Below are 21717 nucleotides of genomic sequence, written 5' to 3'. Positions count from 1 at the left end.
CAAACAAACAGCACAGACAATCTGAACTGCGTTCGCCAACGCAGAGATGCCACACGGGAGCTTTCACCCTCAATAACCAGATTATTTAAAGCTGCAGTTCATAACTTTATTTTTACCAGTTTTAAATGATTTAAAATCAATTTCTGAATAGGTAGATACTAACTCACCTTTGCCTGATTCATAATGGCAGGCTTGTAATGTAATCTTTTCTAATTTGAGTGGTATTGTTTGGTTTTCAATGTAATATATGTTTGCAGTCAATTGTCTTTAGATTGTGATGTCAGGTCTATATTTAGAAGTCACCTTTATACAATATATAGCATGTGTGGATGCTGCAGTTGACTAATTATTTCGCCTTCGAGTACATTAGATGAAATTATTTACCAATTTTCTCATGTTCTCATATGGAACTGGAATGGTTACAAAGTATATGCTAATATTGTTAACATTAACAATTACAGACCAAAGTATAACGGCAATAATAATAATAGTAATAATAATAATAAGAATAATAATAATAGGAAGGTGTGATGCTGTGCAATTAATCAAATTAATTTCAACTAATCAGTATAAAAACAAACAAAAACAATAATTGTTCCATAACCTGCCCTCTTTTCAGCAGTCAACATTTGTTCCTCCGTAAAGCCTTTTTACATGTGGAAATGATATAAAATCATGTAACGCACAGGATGTGCTATATTTATTGAAGTGTATTAGATTTATTCAGGTTTTTATAAGTGCTAAAGAGATCTTGTGGTGTTCACGAAAGTAATTTTTTAGCTTTTTAGATGTTTAAATACATGCCAAAATGTCATTTAAATACATGTCAAAATGTGGAGCTTAGTGAATATTCACATAAACTTTGTCATGTAACAAATGAATATAAAGAGTTGAGTAATGTAACAACAGTATGTAATGTAATGTGTGTATTTATGTAGCACATTTTTCATGTGGCCATACACCCAAAGATCTTCAAAATCATGAGGGGGGTCTCCACACCAACACCAGTGTGCAGCATCCACTTAGATGATGCAACGGCAGTCACAGAACAATGCTGCCAGTGCGCTCACCACACACCAGCTATATTGGTGGGGTGGAAAGACAGTGGTAGAGCCAATTCGGTAGATGGGGATGATTAGGAGGCCATGATGGGTAAGATTGAGAGGCGGAGAGAATTTGGCCAGGACACCGGGGTTACACCCCTACTCTATACAAGAAGTACCATGGGAAGCTTTAATGACCACAGAGAGTCAGGACCTCGGTTTAACAACTCATGCGAAAGACAGTGCTCACTGACAGTATAGTGTCCCCTTCACTTTACTCTGGCATTTCCACTCAAACAGACCACAAATTGAGCGCCCCCTGCTGGCCCTACTAACACCACTTCAAACAGCAACTTAGTTTTCCCATGTGGTCTCCCAACCAGGTACTGATAAGGCTCAACCCTGCTTAGCTTCAGTGAGTAACCGGTTTTGGGCTGCAGGGTGATATGGCTGTGGCCAGCATGTGTAATAGTAAATCGAATCAGTGTGGTTCTTAAAGTGGCAGCAGGCTTTATTCCTTTAAATTAATCAAGTGAAAAAGGTTTTGGTCATATGGCCCACTAATGATGAATTTAAGTTTGACCAAAATAATCATGATTATTTTTTATATAATCAAGCAGCCCTAATATTAGTCAAGCAGTTCTTTAATTAAATTATTTTTATTTTATTTTATTATTATTATTTTCTATAAATTAAGCGAGCCATTAAGCGATCCTCTCATACTCACGTGCACTGACAAGCCATTCTAATTCATAACTCTTCAAAGAACTGCTGTTACAGGTTTCAAACAGAGATGGCGACAAAGAGTCAAATGAGCGCAGATGTCGAATTAGAGTTTCAGTCTTGGAAACATTTCTTTACGACAATAACGTATAATTACGAATTCCTCATAATCACAGTTCGCTTCAGCCAAATATAACCAGTGCTTATTTTGGACGGTTATGGGTGGATGCGACAAAGAGATGAGGTGTGGCGACCTAAACACGCACGCCGTGGTCTAAACAACAGCCCTCAAAACTCTAACAACCATGACCAGGATTATAAAAACCTTGCCAGACACGTTTTTTTCTTTTTTTGGTCTTTATTTTGTTTTAAAAGGTGCAAGAAGCGGAACAGACTGCCTTAGGGCATACTTAGCTGTGAAGGGAGTTTCTGAAAGATCTGTTGGAAGGGAGGGAGGGAAGAAGAAGAAGAAAAAAAGAAGCTTTCTAAAACATTCCTTCATGACCGCCAGATGAACTTGCAGGGAAGAGCTTGCTTTGGTGCTGAGAATCACACTATACTGCATTGGAAAACATTAGAGACCGACTGGGACAAAGTTCACCAAAAAGCGGGTTCGGCGAGAAGAGAAAGTGAGAGATGGAGATTGGGATGAAGGAAGAATGAAAGCCGTTTCTTTATTCCTCAAAGCATAGTTGTCGTTGTTGGCCACACCCTCCAACTTCTTAAAAAAAAGTTCTTCGTCCTTCATGGGTGGTCCTGTTTAGTGCTAAGAAGAACAAAGTATGGATTTCTAACGAAGCACAGATCGTTTTGTGGTTTACCCTGGCTGTCGTGGCTAATGAGTCACTCCCTCTGGCTGATCCTGCACCAGCTGCACGTCTGCTTTTAAGAGCTTCAAGCTGAACATGAGCTTGATGCGCACTGGGTTACAGGTTTGAGTATCGCTTGGAGCCAAGACGTGTGGATTAAAGAATCTAAGTGTTACTGTGAAGAAGCGCTAATATGTTACATAAATATGAAACAGCAGAGCTGCATTCAAAACTGAAAATAACAAGAAATATTTCAGCAACCCTTTTTTTGTCACAATTCATTCTATTGACTAACAATTAACAAAGAGTACAGTGCTCAGCATATATAAGCACACCCTTCACAAATCTATTAAATTCATACTTTTAATATGAAGCTATACAATATTATATTTGTGTATATTCATTAGATTAGTCCATACCGAAGCCAATTCTTGAGTTTATCTAACAAAATAACATGATAACAGTCCAAAAAAGAGTACACCCAAATTTATATGTTAGAGAAAAATATTAAATACAAATTTTAAAAAGAGGAAAAATCAAGAGAAGCAAAAAAAAAAAGAGAAAAATTTAGTTGAAATTCTGTAAGTAGTAATTTGTTTTGCAATATTTAGCTTGAAGTATTGGTACTTTTACTGCACTACTTTCCTTCAACCTGCAGTCACTACTTTATTTTTTCCTGTCTATGGGGATTAGAAAATCAGTCCTGTCATTCCCGTCCAATGAAATTGCACATAAGTAAGGAGGTAAATCGCATCATAATGAACTACCTCAAGATATGGGTGATTTATGATTGCAGCAAACTGTTTGAAAGCATTAAAAGTGTCCAAAAGAAGATGTTTATAACTTTCACATGCCCACCTTTACACCCAGAGACTGTTTAGATGCATGTCACAGATGAGAAGATGACAGATGTTTACTGTATGATGACTGAAATGGCCTTAAATACCAAGCAGGCATAAGATGTCAGCATGATTTGATGAAAGATCAACATGATGATGGATTTTGGTCACTTTCTAACACAAACTAAAATCAACGTGATATGATGTTGTTTTTGGACATAAAATAATGTTGTCTTTAGACACTCATTGAATTTTGACTTCACAACCTAAATCTAACCTAATATTAATGTTTTATAGCGCTGTGTGCCTGCTGGGTAATAACTTAATGCACTACAGAATGTTACATTTACACACATTCACAAATTACATGTAAATGCATCAGCTTTTTACAGCATAATACTCACTACTCTTGAGTACTTTTGAAAGATCTACTTTTTACTCATAGTTTGAGTCATATTTACACTTTATACTTTTACTCTACTTGCACTACATTTTTAGGCAAGTAATGGTACTTTTACTTAAGTATGATTTTTCAGTACTCTTTCCATCACTGATTATTTACCATAAAAGTGAAATTTCTGAACAAAGACATAGAATCCTTAGAAAATTTGTAATATTAAAATAAAATTTCAGATGGCACTTGGAGGTTTCGCATCTGAACTCTTCATATATCTCGCTAATAATGTTTACCATAATTACTGTACATTCAAAAACATATGCATTCATGGTAAACAAATTATTGAAAAAGATTGTATGCAGACTGCATTAAAGATGGTGATAAATAAAATGCTATAATAATAAGTCATGCCACAACACAAAGCCAACATTAAAGATCCGATTACATGAAAAAAAAAAAAACACTGGTCAAACCAATCATCGGCTACATTTCAGAATTTGAGCTGAACTGAGCTGAGGCCAGTCTTGCTAAAGCAGGGCATTGTGCGTGGGCATCCGGATCATCCTGGGTAATGCCAAAAGCACTCAGACTGGCATGACGACACTAGCCTTTATCAATAATTCATAGTGGCACCTCAGGGCTGCTTAACCCGGCCCAGCTTTCAGTGGGCTGAGCTCAATGTGGAGCCATGACTGGGAGAGAGGCTGCTTTTCTCTTTGGCTCCCTTTCTGAGGATCTTTTCAACTGGGAACTTTCAATATATTATTTTCCGTCAGACCTGCACCTTTTGGGCTAGTTTGAAAGCACATTTGAAGTATCCAAAAACGGCAAACATTTGAAACCGCGCTGTACATTCATGTTTTGCAGCAACACATTCTGAAGCATATGTGAAGAGCAGGAAAATCTGCTGAAAGGCTGAGCGGGAATTCCCCGGGCCTAAATTTATAATTTATGATCCAGACAGAATGTGAACTTTTCACTCCAAGAACAGAGAAAGAGTCTATGTTTCAGGGAACCATCATGGACAGGCCAGTGCACAAAGCAAACACGAGATCAGATCTAGACAGACAGCAGCGCTTCAGACACAAGTACTAATAGTGTTATACAACGCTTCAGCCAAATCATAATTTAATATCAAATCGTCCGTCCAAATGGCAGCCAAGACATTCCAGATGAAGGAATTTTACTGGTAAACAAGTACAACTTACTGTAGCAATCAAATTAAGCAACTGAACATCTAAGACAAGCATTAAAAGTGCACAAAAAACACTGAAATTGTGAAATGTTATTACAATTTAAAATGAAAAAAGACAAATGTCTGTCTAGGGTGGTAAAACCAAATTTTCTTCAGTCTTTAGTGTCACATGATCTTTCAGAAATCTAATATGCGGATTTAATTGTCATATTTCATTTTTTTCCCTCAACATTATTAATGCCTGCACTGTCACTTTTGATCATCCTTGTTGAATTTAAGTATACTTGACAGTATTCCATACGTCACAACTTAACAATAGGATTGCCAGGGTAAAGTCTAGAGATACACTGCCGGCCAGAAGTGCGATAAGCACATTAATATAGCAGCATTTCTTATGACACTGTATAACAATAATGAATATTTTACAGTACTGGGACAGTTGGGTTTAGGGTAGGGGTAGACGTTAAAAAAAATTCAATTTATTGGGTAATTTTATAGATAACATAAATAATACTTGGTAAAACTACTGTTTTTACGTTATTGTGACGGTTGGGTTTAGAGTTGGTGTGGGGGTAGACATTAATTAAATACAATTAATAGGAAATTTGATAAACAATATAAATCATGTTTGTTAACTTCCAGCCACAACCATATCTGATTTAGCAAAAACTGATTGCTAAACAAGTTGGCGTTGTTACTTTGTTATCAACCATTATTGTTTTGGTTACCACCATTATATATGTGTATTTTATACATAATTTTGTAGCTTATTAACATGCCATTTTAAACTTGAACTTGCACTCATTTTTTTTTTTTAATTGCATCTTTTTAATTCCCACACAACATCATGCAGATGATAAATGCAAACCCTAACCTTAACAAAGCATGGGTTTCCATTTTAACTTACATTTTTGAATGGTAGTAACTAAGTATAATTTTATTTATTTAAGTAAACTAATAACAGGCATTTTGACAAAAAAAAAAAAAAAAAAAAAACTATGGCTCATACAGCCAAATCTAAACAAACAATCCAAAGTACATACCAAATTAAATTTTCAACAAATTCAACTTGACCAAGAACTGAATTGTAAACAAATGCAATTAATATAAACAAACATCTCCAAATATCCATCCATAAATGCCTCTTCTCAAACAGGCATTCTTGTGTTCTCTTTGTGAATAAAGTGGGAGACATTTGCCCCAGACCAGAGCTAAAACACCGTCTCCTAAGTTCACATATACCAGTCGCATTCAGAAACAGATTGTAGAGGAGCAGGCGAGCCGAGATCAGACATACACAGAAACGTAATGCGCGTGAAGCAGCTGATCAGTCCTGACAGCCAGACGTGACTGCGGGCGAAATTAAGGCAAATACTCAAGAGTTAAACTACAAGCTCCAGTCGCATCTGCACACGTCACGAACGCAAGCAAGTCTGACATAATACAAGTCAAAAAACACTTACAAATCTCCATTCCCTGGAGTTGGGATCCGCATGTGACGTTAGAGCCATCCGGCGCGGTGAGGTTTCGCATGGAGCACGAGAGAGACTTGAACCGGTGCGCGATCCAGCCGGTGTGTGAACGTCCAACAGCCCGCGCCGAGACTGAAAGCCCTCGGCAGAAGCCTTGACATGCTGTTTTGATTCTCTACATGCTCTCGGGGAAGCGCTTCAATTGCGTCTGACTGACTAAACCCAACTGCTCGGCTCTTGGTCTGTTTCTCTGACCCTCCGGTTGAAGACAGAAAGCAGAGTGTTTGTGAGATGGAGCTGACGGAGCTCTTCTCCACCCCCTCTCTCTCCCTCTCTCTCTCAGCTGAAGGGGGTGGTCGAGCGCAGCGCACGGGTGTCTAGTGTTACACCTCCCCATTAATGCCAGACACAAGCAGTCAAGGCGAGCATTGTAGGGGTCTGACCTTGGTGTGACCCGCTGTCTGGCGACACAGAGCACATGTGTCCAGAACTACAGCACACACACACCCCCCACCTCTCCGTCCCACTACAGTCCGGCTATAAATAACCTGCGGCTATATGGGTTTTTATTGTGGGGCAAGACTATAACACACAAATCCAGACTGGGCTGAAGTGGAGGAAGTGGTGGTACATGTTGTGCAAAGTTTGGTGTAACTGTAATTTATGCTTCCATTAAAGCCTGTTTTTTGTTTAAATGTTGAAAACGTTTTCTTGTACCAATATAGAAAAGTTGCAAATATTTAATAATGCAGTAAAAAGTGTGAACATATATATATATTATTGTGAAATATTACTAATTTGTTCAATTTGGGTTCGTTAGCATATTAAGCCTACAGTCACAAATTTAGGGGTGAAATTTGACTAAATTTGACAATCAGATTAGAGCGATACTTAAATCTAGCTTTTATCAATTAAGACAATTAGTAAAAATAAAGCAATAAATACCAAAACAACAATTTGAGACAGTAATCCATGCTTTTATGACCACTCTGTTAGATTACTTTAATGCACTGTATGTGGGGACTAGCAGGTCAGCTATTGCCCAGTTGTAAATGGTCCAAATGCTGCAGCATGCCTGTTAACTGGTACTCACAAATATGACATTTCTCCGGTGTAAGCTTCGCTTCATTGGTTGCCAGTTAATTTATAATAGTTTAAGATTATTTTATTTGCTTTTAAATCTCTAAATGGTCTTGCTTTACCTTATATCTCTGAGCTGATACACCCCAATTAGCCCACTCGTTCTCTCAGGTCAGCTGATCAGCTTCTTCTGATTTTGCCAAAAACGAAGCGTAAGCTTAAAGGGGATCGTGCTTTCGCTGTGGTAGGTTCTAGACTTTGGAATGATTTTCCGCTGCCCATTTTTTGTTGGCATTTGACTTTTTAGGTAGTTTAGCTATATTTTATCTTGTATTTTATTTACTATTATGCTTATTTTCTGTCCAGCACTTTGGCTCACTTCTGTGTTTTTAAAAGTGGTCTGTAAATAAAGTTTGCCTTGACTTGAATTTAAATGTAATTTCAGCTTTAATATGTCATGTCTTCCTATAATGACAAGTAATTAAGCGTCACACAATATGAACATTTTTAATCTGTCAATTTGGTTCTTAAGAAAACATTTATTGTTTTCAAATTATTTAATAAATTTTTATTTAACCATTTTTACATTTTATTTGGTGTTTAAGAAACATGTTGTTTTTAAATTAATTTAATTGATATTTATAATATTAATAAACAATATTTTAATTTAACATTTCTTATTTAAAAATGAAATAAGTGAAAAAAAATGTATATATATAAATAAATAAAATACAAAATAATTATGCATAATTATGCCAAAAAAAAATGTAATCTTGTAAATGTCTTGTCACTTTCAATTAAATGCATCTGTAAAAGTGTGATTTCTTCAAAGCAGTAAGGTTAAATGTGTTAAATTAGTACAATTTATTACATTTAAAAACACATCGATACAACAGTAAAATATAAAATACTTCTCCAGCCAGAAACAGCTTTTCAATAACAATAAATAAAGAAAAAACTCAAAATTATGACCACATCATACTTATTTTCTCTGAATAAAAACGCGTCTAGAATTCCTGCGGTCATAGATGTCAACATGAAATTTCAACTTTTAAAATTTCACCCCTTGTTAGTAATTCATCCCTCAGGGGAATATAATGACATTTATCTGTCTGAGGTCTAGTCTGGAAGTGGAGTGTATCCCGACACACGTATATGCAGACAGACACAACCACCCCCCCTGTTCCAGCAGACATGGAGAGAGAGAGAGGGAGCGGGAGTGGGGGTTTAGGGGTCAAGTCTGAATTTGAATGGCTGTCTGAGGAGGCGGAAATCTCTGGGGCAATAAGGTGGATTCTCTCAGCATGCTAATGCTACCGGGGGATGATGTTAGAGAGACCTGTTATGATGTATACTGGAATGGGATTTGAACAACAGTAAAAATATCGAGAACATTAAAATTTAAAACATGTGAGATTACATTAATACTGTGAGAAACAATGCTCTTTTTTTAATGATGAGATGAAATCAACACTTTCAGCTTGCATTAAAAAAAGAAAAAAAAAAGTGAAACCATATGGGTTTAGTGCCACCTAGTGTCTAACCTTACTTGCTCAGAAACATTTCTATGGCAGCAGGTATCTTCAACATTTTCAGGTCAAGGACTCCTTGTTGGAAAATGAGAAAACTGAACGCTGCATTCTAGACCAGTTTTTTACATTTTGAATGTAGAGCTATGGAAAAAATAAGAATTTTCTGAAATTACTGGATTTATAACATATGGGTCTTGAGTAAAATGTTAAGATTTGTCTTATCCTATGAAGGTCTGATAACATTTCTTCAAAATTTCAAATGAATAAAGTCAATTACAGCATTTCAGACTAAGAAAATGTGTTAGAATTACAAATGTTTTAATTTTCTGGGATTACATTTTTTTTATTAAAAAGCGAGGAAAGGACATTAATGAGCCCCCTATCCTTTCTAGATCTTATTTAGTTTAATGTAGGGCTGCATGATACTGAAAAAATCTAACATTGCTATATTTTATTTTATTCTGCAATATATATTGTAGGGCGAAGCAGTGGCGCAGTAGGTAGTGCTGTCACCTCACAGAAAGAAGGTCGCTGGGTTGCTGGTTCGAGCCTCGGCTCAGTTGGCGTTTCTGTGTGGAGTTTGCATGTTCTCCCTGTGTTCACGTGGGTTTCCTCCGGGTGCTCCGGTTTCCCCCAGAGTCCAAAGACATGCAGTACATGTGAACTGGGTAAGCTAAGTGTATGTGTGTATGTGTTTCCCAGTGATGGGTTGTGGCTGGAAAGGCATCCGCTGCGTAAAACAAATGCTGGATGAGTTGGCGGTTCATTCCGCTGTGGCGGCCCCGGATTAATAAAGGAAAAGAAAATGAATGAATGAATGAATATATATTGCTATGTGAAAGTGAGTTGAATAATTATTTGTAGTCATTTATAAACAAAATTAAAATTTTGTTTATAAATTAAAAATAAAAATGTATAATTTTAGATTGATTGGGATGATTCTGCAGGAGAGTGCATAAAATATAACAAACAATCTACAAGCATAGATAAATTCAACAAAGAAAAATATAGAAATTAAATAAAGTTTTGTTGTTTTCCGAGCACTCAAACTATATTCAGGTACAGTAATTGAATAATCAAATGTAAAATAATACTGTATAATCTTTGTTTTAGAAACAATTAAATTAATCGTCATTAGTTTATCAAAGTTACAAATGGTACAATGTCTTATGCCTGAATGCTTTTAAAACCCTCAAACAGTCACAGGCTTCAAAAACAAGATGATAAATTATGATCCAGACTCGCGTATACTGGATGTGCCTATTGTGAATGATCACACTGCGATATCGATGCTGAAATGATATATTGTGCAGCCCTAGTTTAAAGTAATTCATAGATTACATTAATGAAAGAAAAAACTACATAGAATCTTCCAAAATATCTCCCCTCTTTGTGACAAATGTAATTCACTAGATGCTGATCTATCCCATAGTTATTTTTTGTGCTCCAAGATACAGAGCTACTGGAATGGAATTTTTGAAGTGCTTTCTGAGATGTTGAAGCTGCAATTACTGTCAGACCCAATGCTTTTAATTCTGGGATTTTCTGAACAAACGCATTTGTTGTCAAACACAACATAAACTGCTCTTATACAGCTTAACTACAGTCAAGTTACTGCTACTGTTTTGAAAGAAAAGGAGTGTATAACATGTAAACTGTGGCTTGGAGAAATGACTTCCACATTACATTTGGAGTGAATTAATGAGGTGTTGTCTTAAAACGAATAGAAACGTCTAAGAATTGCATCTTTTTGTTATTTTAAACAACAAAAAAGCTGTATATGACAACATTTTTGTTTTAAATTAAGTATGGATATCAGCAGTTCACAGCAATACAACAAAACTTACAATTTACTCAAACACAACTAGAAATCATAAAACGAGAAACTAGTCTTTTTCTAGTGGCCCCTAGTTTCTTTTCATAGCTGCATTCACATTCTTGGCTATATTGCTAATAGGTAAAAATGGTAATTTCTGATAAACACTATAGTAAAACATTAAAATAAATCATGTTACTGGGTAAATTTTAATTTGGGATGGACAGTGAAACATTTAGCTGAACTTTAGCATCTTAAAAAGTAACATCTATTTATAAGAAACTTTACTAAAATTAGCTTATACATTATGATTAACAATTTTGAAAGTTCTCGCAGACTTATCATTTTGCTTTAGACCTCAATGTATTATCAGGAGCCACAGGTATTCACTTTATTTGCCTGTATGTGTTGTTTTGGCTTGTGCCAGAAGCCATTTCAGCTAAAAGTCTTTAATGTTCTACTGAAAAAAAGTTTATCTTGTACATAAATGGACACCCTGCTAATCCTGATGTTTAACTGACCTTTGCCCAACTAAATTCAGCTTAAAAGATGAATTTAATAACATCAACTTGAAAACATTGTCATTCTTTCTTGTAACTTCTAACAATTGGGCAAAAAAAAAAAAGAAAAAAAACAAACAAAAAAAAAAAACAAAAAGGTATTAGGGTTGCAGAATCTATTCAGCATCAATAAAATACACACATCCGCAATAGTGGGGATTAAACAATTACAGATTTTGCTTCTGCGATTATAGTCTATAGATTATAGTCACAGTTTCACGGTTTCCATGATTATTATGCATTCACTAATTTCAAAACACTACTAGTTGAGAAAAATCACATGAAAACTTCATAAATTCTATTCTTTACTCTATATTTTAAAGTATTATTTATTGTTGCTCAGTAACCAAATAATACAGCGCAAAATAATAATAAAAAAACAAACAATAGTCCATTTCTTGTTGGAGAAAATTAAGTGAGAAAAAGTTTTTGGCATTTAAACATAAGTAATACTTTTACACTTAAAATAAGTGACAGAACAGTCAATAAACAAAAAAATTATTTGTCAAAGGCTGCTGAACCTCTGTCTGAGAGGCACTTTTGATCAACTATATTAAAAAATTGTTTGGTATTTTTCCTTTTGTATTTTTTTTTCTTTCGAGTAGAAATGTGTTTATTCCATACAAAGTATGAAGCTGATTGATCAGTTCTTGTCATGTGACTCGTGGCATTCTTTCCACTAGGTTCGCCTGAAAAATGTGATATGTGCGTGGAAGCTGCGTGGCGCCATTGGAAATAATAAATTTGCGTGCGCAAAAGTTTTTAAAATAAAATAAAGGCGACGTTGTGGCGCAGTGAGTAGCATGTTCGCCTCACAACAAGAAGGTCGCTGGTTCGAGCCTCGGCTGGGTCAGTTGGCATTTCTGTGTGGGGTTTGCATGTTCTTCCTGTGTTAGCATGGGTTTCCTCCGGGTGCTCCGGTTTGCCCCACAAGTCCAAAGACATATGGTATAGGTGAAAGGGTATGCTAAATTGACCGTAGTGTGTGTATGGATGTTTTCTAGTGATGGGTTGCGGCTGGAAGGGCATTCACTGCGTAAAACATATGCTGAATAAGTTGGCGGTTCATTCCGCTGTGGCGACCACAGATTAATAAAGGGACTAAGCCTAAAAGAAAATGAATGAATGAAATAAAATAAAGTGTTCACTGAATGCATTTTTTTTGCAATCGTGCAGAAAAATGTGTATCTATATTCATCAACTAATATATCGCCTTCACCTTCTCAAGGTGAATTCTCACCTTTGCTTAAAAATAAGGTCAAGAATCTTGGTGTGATTCTGGAGTCAGATCTGAATTTCAGTAGTCATGTCAAAGCAGTAACTAAATCAGCATTCTTTTATCTCAAAAACATTTAGATGCTTTGTTTCCACTGAGAACTTAGAGAAATGTGTTCATGCTTTTATCAGCAGCAGGCTGGATTACTGTAATGGCCTCCTCACTGGCTTTCTCAAAAAGACAGTCAGACAGTTGCAGCTCATCCAGAACGCTGCTGCCAGGATTCTGACCAGAACCAAGAAATCAGAGCACATCACACCTCTCCTCAGGTCTTTACACTGGCACCCAGTTACATTCAGAATAGATTTTTAAGTATTATTACTGGTCTATAAATCACTAAATGGCCTAGGACCTCAAAAAATTACAGACATGCTAAGTGAAAACAAGCCTAACAGATCCCTCAGATCATTAGGATCAAGTAAATTAGAAATTCCAAGAGTTCAGTCAAAGTAGGGGGAATCAGCCTTAAGCTACTACACTCCCAGCTGCTGGACTCAGCTTCCAGAAATGATCAGATGTGCTCCAATATTAGGTACATATAAATCAAGACTAAAAACACATCTGTTTAGCTGTGCCTTTACTGAATGTGCACTGTGCTACAGTACATCCGACAGATTGCACTATAATGTTGTCCTTTTTCATTCTTTTATAAACCGTTTCAACACATTTTAGTCTGTTTTTAATAATTTTTAACTCTTTTAATCATTTTATTTTCTTGTTTCTTTTATTCTTGTTTATGTAATGCACTTTGAATTACTATTGTGTATGAAATGTGCTATATAAATAAACCTACCATGCCTACACTGAAAAAAATGCAGGGTTCCACACAATTCATTCATGTTGTCCCACCACAAATCGATTAAGTTAACTTAACACTTTAAACAAATTTATGTGGATTGAACATAAAAAATTAAGTTGTCCCAATGAGTCTGCGCAATAGCCTAGTGGTTAGCGTGCCGACATATGGTGCAGTAGCACATCAGGGCATCCCGAGTGCGAATACCAGCTTAAGGACATTTCCCTACCCTACCCCCCTCTCTCTCTCCAACTTTGTTTCCTGTCTCAATACTGTCCTATCGAATAAAGGCGAAAAGACCAAAAATAAATCTTTAAAAAAAATGAAAACAAAAAATGTCCCAATGAAATCTTAAGAATTGTGTTGTTTCAGCTCATTTTAAATCAGTAGTTTGAACAAGTAAAAAAAAATATATTTTTTTAAGTGTATATCAACCTCCAAATCCAAAGAGTTATCAGTTATCAGTCAAAAACCTCAATATTGGTGCATTCCTAAAAAAAGAAGCCTTGTGAACCAGTAACTAATAACGAGAAAAGATCCCACAGTGGTGCTTTTGTCATCTCTGAACACAAGAAGCCTGACAGTTTACCTAAGAGTTCATAACAAACATTACAAGATCCGATATGTGCAACAACCAGCTGATGACTAGATCCTCAAAATGCCAGTGCTGTTTTACAGATTACTGCAAGAACTAAATTACATGGCGAGCTTCACTTGATGACAGGTTTCTTTTCTTTTTTCTTCTTCCTCCCCCTCACAAACCATCCCATGTCTATGTGGCAGCTATAAAATTGTGCAACCGGGTCTGTCGACAGAGGGAAAGTCCTGAGAAACAGCAAGACGCAGACATGTGAAAACATTCCAGTTATAACCTGTAATATAACTGCAAGAATAAAAATGGCAGCCGCTTCCCCCATCTGCAACCTGCGTTCTGTGATATTCGCACAAATCCCTGCAGGATGTGGCGTGCGAGACGGAGAGCGAGGGGGAAATTGTCTGCTTGTGCGAGAAGAGTTTATGACTGGGGGGATTGCTATCTTGCAAAGCCAAGATGGGCCGCCTGCAGATGTGATGCACTGCAGTGTGTGCGAGAGTGTGTATATAATCATCAGGTATTGAGTTTTTTTTTTTTTTTTCACCTCTTTCCTGCAGCCTGCTGAGCATCGTAATGGGTCGTCTGCCCAGGAGTGAGGTAATGTCTAGGTTTAATGCCAGCCTCCTGCACTGGCGCACACACACAGGGGCACAACAGGAAGAACAGCAGGCACCGCAACTCCCAAAATGGCTGCTGTTGTGACTCCTAATGATGCTGACAACATAATTAGCATTTTGCTAACGAGCCACATGGCAGCACTTCCTTCCCCGGACGCTGCCATACGGCCTCGCGGACAACACCTGCGTGCTCTCGGACCCCCTTTACGACACATCATCGCGCGCTAATACAGACGTCGCAACTGCAAATGGCCATCAAAGCGACGACAAATAACTGTTGTTTGGAGAAGTGGGCCACTACCCAGCAGGCTGTCGGATTCGACTCCCGGACGGAGCAAAATACTATAAAAACCTCATTAAATAATAACAGCACTCCATATGTCCGCTTGACATCTCGGCGTGCTTACAAATGGAAGAGACTAACCTGGGATTTGACGCAATACTGTCGGAGAACTGTATAGGTGGTCATATTCAAAATAAACTAAAAGTAAAAGAAAGCAAGGTGAACACTAGAAAGAAATGTGATAAGGGTCTGTGTTTGTTTTCACAAGATAAATTCAAGTTGCTGATGTTTCTTGTGTGGCTTTAAATATAAAAAAAAGGATGGCTCTCCTGCTAAAAATGAAAAGTAATTATTTACTCAAAACCTGTGACATTTTTGATGTGAACATGGAATTCAGAGCTGTGCGCTTTGGGGAGAATATCTAAATGTGACTATTTTGACAGATTTTGTGATTTCGATTTGATTTGGGATTTAATTTTGTAGTCAAGCTTCAGCTCAATATTCTGTATTGTAGCTTCTTACTGCTGAAATGCAGTGAGTGTTACTTTTAAATTAGAAACTGAAAAGATAACTTATATTAGCAAACAACTCTGAAATTGTACTTTGCTTGCTACTAGATTGAGTGTCACTGGCAATACTTTAGTTTACTAAAATACTAATTACTTTGACTTTTGAGCAAGACGCTCCGAATAAGCCTTTTGTGCTTTTTTAGGTGCTGGTTGTTGCATTTCCTCATGCTGTGGCAACAATTCTGACAGCTCTTACAAATTACCTGGTTTTGTTTGGTGTCTGTGACTTTGAAACCAAGATATTCCCATATTATCGATGTGCTGTTTTCCTCTGATATTAATTAGTCTATTAATGCTTCTAAAGTGGCAGATGCCATCATCCCACTCGTTCGTGATTTTCTGTTTGTTTTTATTGTGGGTTTTCTGCATAGTTTGGTTGTGCAATTCTGATTGGGCAGGAAGAAAGTGTGCTCACTCAATTGGCTAGTAAGACTGTCAAACACAGACTGCAGTCACGCATTTGCTCTGGATGGGGGAACTTAAATAATATACATTTCATATCGCAGCATCCTGCAGTTAGCTAATCACAATGTTTCAATTGCGACTGTGATTTCATTTCGATTAAAATCGCACAGCCTTAATACAATAACACACACTGAGCCTTCTAGAAAAAAAGACTTTAGTAATAACAGCACTCCATATGTCCACTTGACATCCTGGCATGCTTACAAATAGAAGAGACCAACCTGAAATTTGACATGATGTGGTTAAAGAACTTTATAGGTGGTATATTCAATAAAACTAAACGCAAACACTAGAAACAATAAATGTCTGTTTATTTTCACAAGATAAACTCAGGTTTCTGATGTTTCCTGTGCAGCTTTATATATTTAAAAAAGGATGGCTCTCCTGCCAAAAATGAAAACTGTAGTCATTTACTCAATTCTTGTATCTTTCGACAACCTGTAACTTTTTTGTGTGTTCAATGAACATGCAATGACACAATTATAGACTAATTTATATACACTGAAAGGGAATGTTCATTCATGCATTCATTTTCCCTTAGGTTTGTTCCTTATTTATCAGGGGTCACCACAGTGGAATGAACCGCCAACTACTGTACCATGTGTTTTACACCAGTGGTCCCCAACCTTTTTATCACAGCGGACTGGTCAACACTTGACAATTTTACCGCAGACCGGGGCAGGTTCGTAGGTTGGTAGGCGACCATCAACCGTTTTCTCAGAGCATGACAAGCTGACAAAACATTGCTGTCACTCTGATAAGTTTTATTTATAGCTTAAATTACAAAGCACTGCAGTGTTTGGGTATTCTGTGATTGTCTGAGATATTTAGTCTTACCGAAATGTGTATATTTCATACACAGTAAGAAGCTGATAGGTCAGATCTTGTCACATGACTCGCGATGTGCTCGCAGCATTCATTTAACTGGGAGCGACTGGAAGGTGCGAGCATGTCACGCCACTTGAGCACACAAGCCATGCACCTCTATTGGAAAAAAACTTGAGAAAAGCGATATGCGATCCGTCCCCTAAAATGCTGCCCTCAGTTGCGATCTCCACCAGTTGATCTACTTGCACAGACATGCTGGATTTACCTGATTTGTTGACAAATGTGTTGCGGATCCATTCCTTGGCAGTTTGCGGGTCCTTCACTGGGCCTTTTGCCCTTAGCAAAGAAACTTTCCAAAGAAGTTTCTTAATCATTTTGCTGCTTATGGGTTAAATTTGGGCGCTCATGTGACTGAGATGTAAGCGAGAGCACAGAGTCATTTTTCAAAATAAAAGATTTTTCAAAATAAAAGATCGTTCAGACTCAGATAATAAATAAAACGGTAATAAGTAAAGATTTATTATGCTGCCCAGTTCCGGTCCGCGCCCAGGTGGTTGAGGACCACTGTTTTATGCAGCGCATGCCCTTCCAGCCACAACACACACACTCATACACTACGGCCAATTTAGTTAACCCAGTTCATGTCTTTGGAAACCAGAGCACCTGAAGGAAACCCACACGAACATGGGAGAACATGCAAACTCCACACAGAAATGCCAACTGGCTCAGCTGGGACCTAAACCAACAACTTTCTTGCTGTGAGTCACCATGCCGCCAAATGTTTTTCATTCTAGCAAAAAAAAAACTTTACTAATAACAGCACTCCATATGTCCGGTTGAAATCTTGGCATGCTTACAAATGGAAGAGACCAACCTGGGAATTGACCCAATACTGTTGGAAAACTTTATAGGTGGCATATTAAAAAAAAAAAAACTAAGCGCAAATGCGTCTAAAAGAAAACAAGGTGAACACTAGAAACATGATAAATGTCTGTGTTTGTTTTCACAAGATAAGGTTTGCTGATGTTTCTTGTGTAGTTGTAAATGTTTTTAAAAAAGGATGGTTTTCCCAACAAAAATGAAAACCGTCATTGACTGTAAAAAATGCTGGGTTCCACACAATCGATTTGTGTTGGGAGAACATGAAATTATTAAGCAAACTTATTAGTTTTTACAAGTAGATTGTACATAAAACAATCAAAGTGTCCCAAAAAATTTAATTGTATCGTTTCAGCTCATTTTAAATCAGTAGTTTGAACAAACCTATTTTATTTTCTGGGTGTTATTTATACTTTCTTTCACCTTTCGACAACCAGTAATTTTCTTTTTGTGTTCAGTAAACATGCAATGACGCATTTATAGACTACTCTGTATACATCAAAAGTGAAAGTTGATCATCCCAGCAAGAAAGACCTTCAATGAATAAAAGCTTACATTTTAGTCCCTGTATGGCTTTAGACGATTTGAAATTTAGCACACAAGAGTAGTTTTACAGTGATTTTATGTTGGCTTTCAGTGAATCATTGCCCTTTATCACTGAGCACACTTAACCCTTGTGAATGTGATGCCACTCAAAACAATAGATCCCTTTGGAGCTATTCACACACTGTCTGCAAATCAATCTTGGCTTTACAAAGTGAGGGGTTTTGTGTTCAGTATGCGTTTTTTTCCCCTATTGGCCATCAATGAAGTAGACCATCCAATCATACTTGAGCTTTAGATCATGTGTGTGAAGCAGCTGTTGTTCCACAAATGGGTTGAGATTGTTGGTGCTGTTTTAAAAACCAATATAGAAGATAAGTAAAAATGTGAAAATCAAAATTCAGCATCAAGATTTATGACTGGCACTCAAAAACATATGCATATTACCCAGATTTAGCCATCTCTTAAATGGCTGCTGGTTCAATTTTGAATGAATTACAAACTTTTATTGTTTGTTTTTAAATCTTTAAATATTTAGTCACTTTGGTGAACAGATATTCTTATATCACTATTAAAAGACCTTTCGAATCATTTTAGATCGCTTAAGTATAAGGTTTTTAGAAAGGACCCCAGAATATGCAGTATGGTCTGCATGCGTTTTTTATGTAGAATTTTAATAATAAAAGACATTCATTGAAGAAATGTTAAGCATATAGCACAAGCATATGCTCCAGATGAACTTAATTAATTTTCTGTTTTGAAAGTCAGACCTTCTAAAAGGATTTGAGCTTAAGGGCAGACCATGAGTTGACAAACTTCAATTTTATTAATAAAGCAATTTTTAGCTCGCTCACTGCAGAATGAGACACACGCTCATTGTCATTCTGTTTTTCTTCCTTGTAATAATGAAGAATAAATGCAAACAAATGCTTTTCATACTTTTGTCTTGTCTTATGCTGCTTGATTTAAAAATATTTTTTTTAATTTGGACTGTTTCAGACAACTAAAAAATATAGTCTTTTTTTTCTGAAATAATGGCTGGACACTATATCAATAAAGTATTTAGACTTTCAAAAACACTGTAATAATACATTGAGCCACTAAGCATTGCTCTTATGACGTTTTTCAACAGGAGGAAAACGCGAATTACTTCCAAACACTTCAGATATAGTGTGTGTTAGTAAATACAAGACTATTGATGAAATCCAGCATACCACTGTATGATAACGCTTCAGATGACTGTTCTAGAGCCTACAGCTAATCAATCTGTCACATTCTGGAGTGCTTTATGGGTCTAAAGAAAAATATTAATGATAAATGATCTTAAATAAAACAAATGCATTTATAAAAATGGTAAGTATATAACTTTACTCACATGGGAAACGGAGGCCACGTGAATGGTTTGTGAGCACAATTAAGTGCACACAGCATCCCATATCATCTGATAATTGTAAGAAATAAGTCCAACAGGCAGCTGACTGTGTAAAGCCACATAAAACAAAACAAAAATACGATGAATATGCCGAGATCAGTGGCTAATCTGCCGGATTCAGCTGAGGTGAAGTGACGGCAACCAGCGAGACCTAGCTGTCACTCAAGTAGCCACGCCCTTAATTATGCAAACTTAATATAAAGGAAATGGATGTTTAAAAAAAAATAAAAATAAAAAAATAAATAAAAAAAAATCACCCCCCTCACAGTTGTCATGGAGGGTAATAATAGCTATATGAACCAAAATCGTTCTTTGTACCAGGCTGTAAACACCTTTTTTCTGCTGTAAAGTTGGTCATTCTAACTGTGGGCTCAATTGCAATTTGCTCTATTATGGAGCCAGGACTAGCGGAATTTTGATGAATTGCAGTTTCAGTTACTTCCGTATTGGCTTCCCGAGGGAGAGCGGTTGGTTGCCACTTGGTCAAAATGCTTTTCCTTAAAACAAGCAAACCAATCTGCCAATGGGGTGAGCAAAATAATCTAGTATTCACTTTGAAATAAGATTATTTTGCTTACCTCATTGGCAGATTATTTTGTTAGTTTTAACAAAAAAAAAACTCACCTAATTTTGACACATTTCTAAAAACAAGACAATATTTTTTGTCAAGAACATGCTGCTTGATTTAAGAAGATTTCAGTATTTTATTCAATAAAAACTCTAAGAAAAACTTTTTTGGCAGTTTAATACCTAATACTAATATTACTTTGTACCATTTTACAAGAACCATAAAAAAACATTATTCAGAGAGACTTACCCCTTTACAGAGGGGCTCTTCCATTCAAAACATTTGAATTGTGTCTTTAGGTAAATAAAAAAATATGCATAAATTCTACAAGAATATAGCCTATAAAAAATCAATGCTCTTTGATTGTGGAATTAAATTTTTTTTATTGTAATAAGGCACTCAAAAATCTAGTAATGGATAAAAAAATATTTTTTAAAATGGTGTTACATTAAAAAAAGACTCACTGGTACACTGATTTCACTTTATACGATTTAAAAAAGAATTTATGAATATATCTTTAATACATTTTTTCAGTTGCCTTCGATTCATTATTATTATTATTTTAAAAAAGGTCACCTATAATGCCTAAATCTTTTTACAAGACTGAAAATTAATCTTTGGTGTCCCTAAAATGTGTATGTGAAATTTCATCTCAAAATACCTGTCAAATTATTTATTATAGCCTGCTGAATGTCAATTTCTTAGTCAGAGCTGTTTTATTCCTGTAACTTTAAATGTACTTAAATGTAAATGTAAATCCTGCTTAATTGCCTCATTCAAAAATTAAAAGCAGACTAAAGACATGATAATACATGTTTGTCAATCAATATTGGTTGGTGGGGATAACCACACTGCTATGCCATGCTGGCCTCAAGATAACTTCAATTTTTATTCTGGTTTAATTTTAGGACACTTAAAAAATAGACTTAATGTATTTATACTACTCTAATATGGCTGTGACCACACTATTCCTACACACATTTTGATCCAAACAGCTTCCAAAAGTTGATTTTGCATAATAGGTGCCCTATTTTTAACATTGCATATAGCATTGAATTAATCTGTCACTAAACAGGGACATGCTCAAATTTACCTTTTAAGTGTATTTATATAACATGATACATTTAATTTATTGTTTGCCTCACAATACTTTAAATATAAAGTACAATCTAAGCAAGTATAGATTATGAACTTTAAAGTCTTCATCATCCTTTCAGGTCACAGAGTGCGTCTCCAACAAAAAGCTGATACCATCACCTCCAAATCATTTCCAATCCCAAGAGTTGAACACCTCCCCGTTTAAAGGAAGTGATGTTTACATCAGGGCCCTCATATTTTCACTCGACTCCCATGAGTCACATGTTCAACCTCCGACCAATCACCACCCACAGATCCCCAAA

General features: G+C 36.3%; 1 protein-coding gene across 2 annotated transcripts in view; it reads right to left on the bottom strand.

The window, feature by feature from the left end:
- Positions 1–21717, bottom strand: part of ldlrad4b (low density lipoprotein receptor class A domain containing 4b) — a 103150-nt gene that overhangs the window by 24116 nt on the left and 57317 nt on the right. Inside the window, exon 1 of one of the 2 annotated variants that reach the window (XM_056475784.1) lies at positions 6470–6740. The exons of the other annotated variant lie outside the window; for it this stretch is intronic. Coding sequence (XP_056331759.1) covers positions 6470–6539 — 70 coding nt within the window. The 5' untranslated portion in view covers positions 6540–6740. Of the gene's footprint in view, positions 1–6469; positions 6741–21717 lie in introns of those variants that run through there. 2 annotated transcript variants of the gene reach the window in all.

The sequence above is a fragment of the Danio aesculapii genome, chromosome 16 (assembly GCF_903798145.1).
Source record: "Danio aesculapii chromosome 16, fDanAes4.1, whole genome shotgun sequence".
Classification (NCBI taxonomy): Eukaryota; Metazoa; Chordata; class Actinopteri; order Cypriniformes; family Danionidae; genus Danio; species Danio aesculapii.
This window is presented reverse-complemented; position numbering and strand designations above follow the sequence as displayed.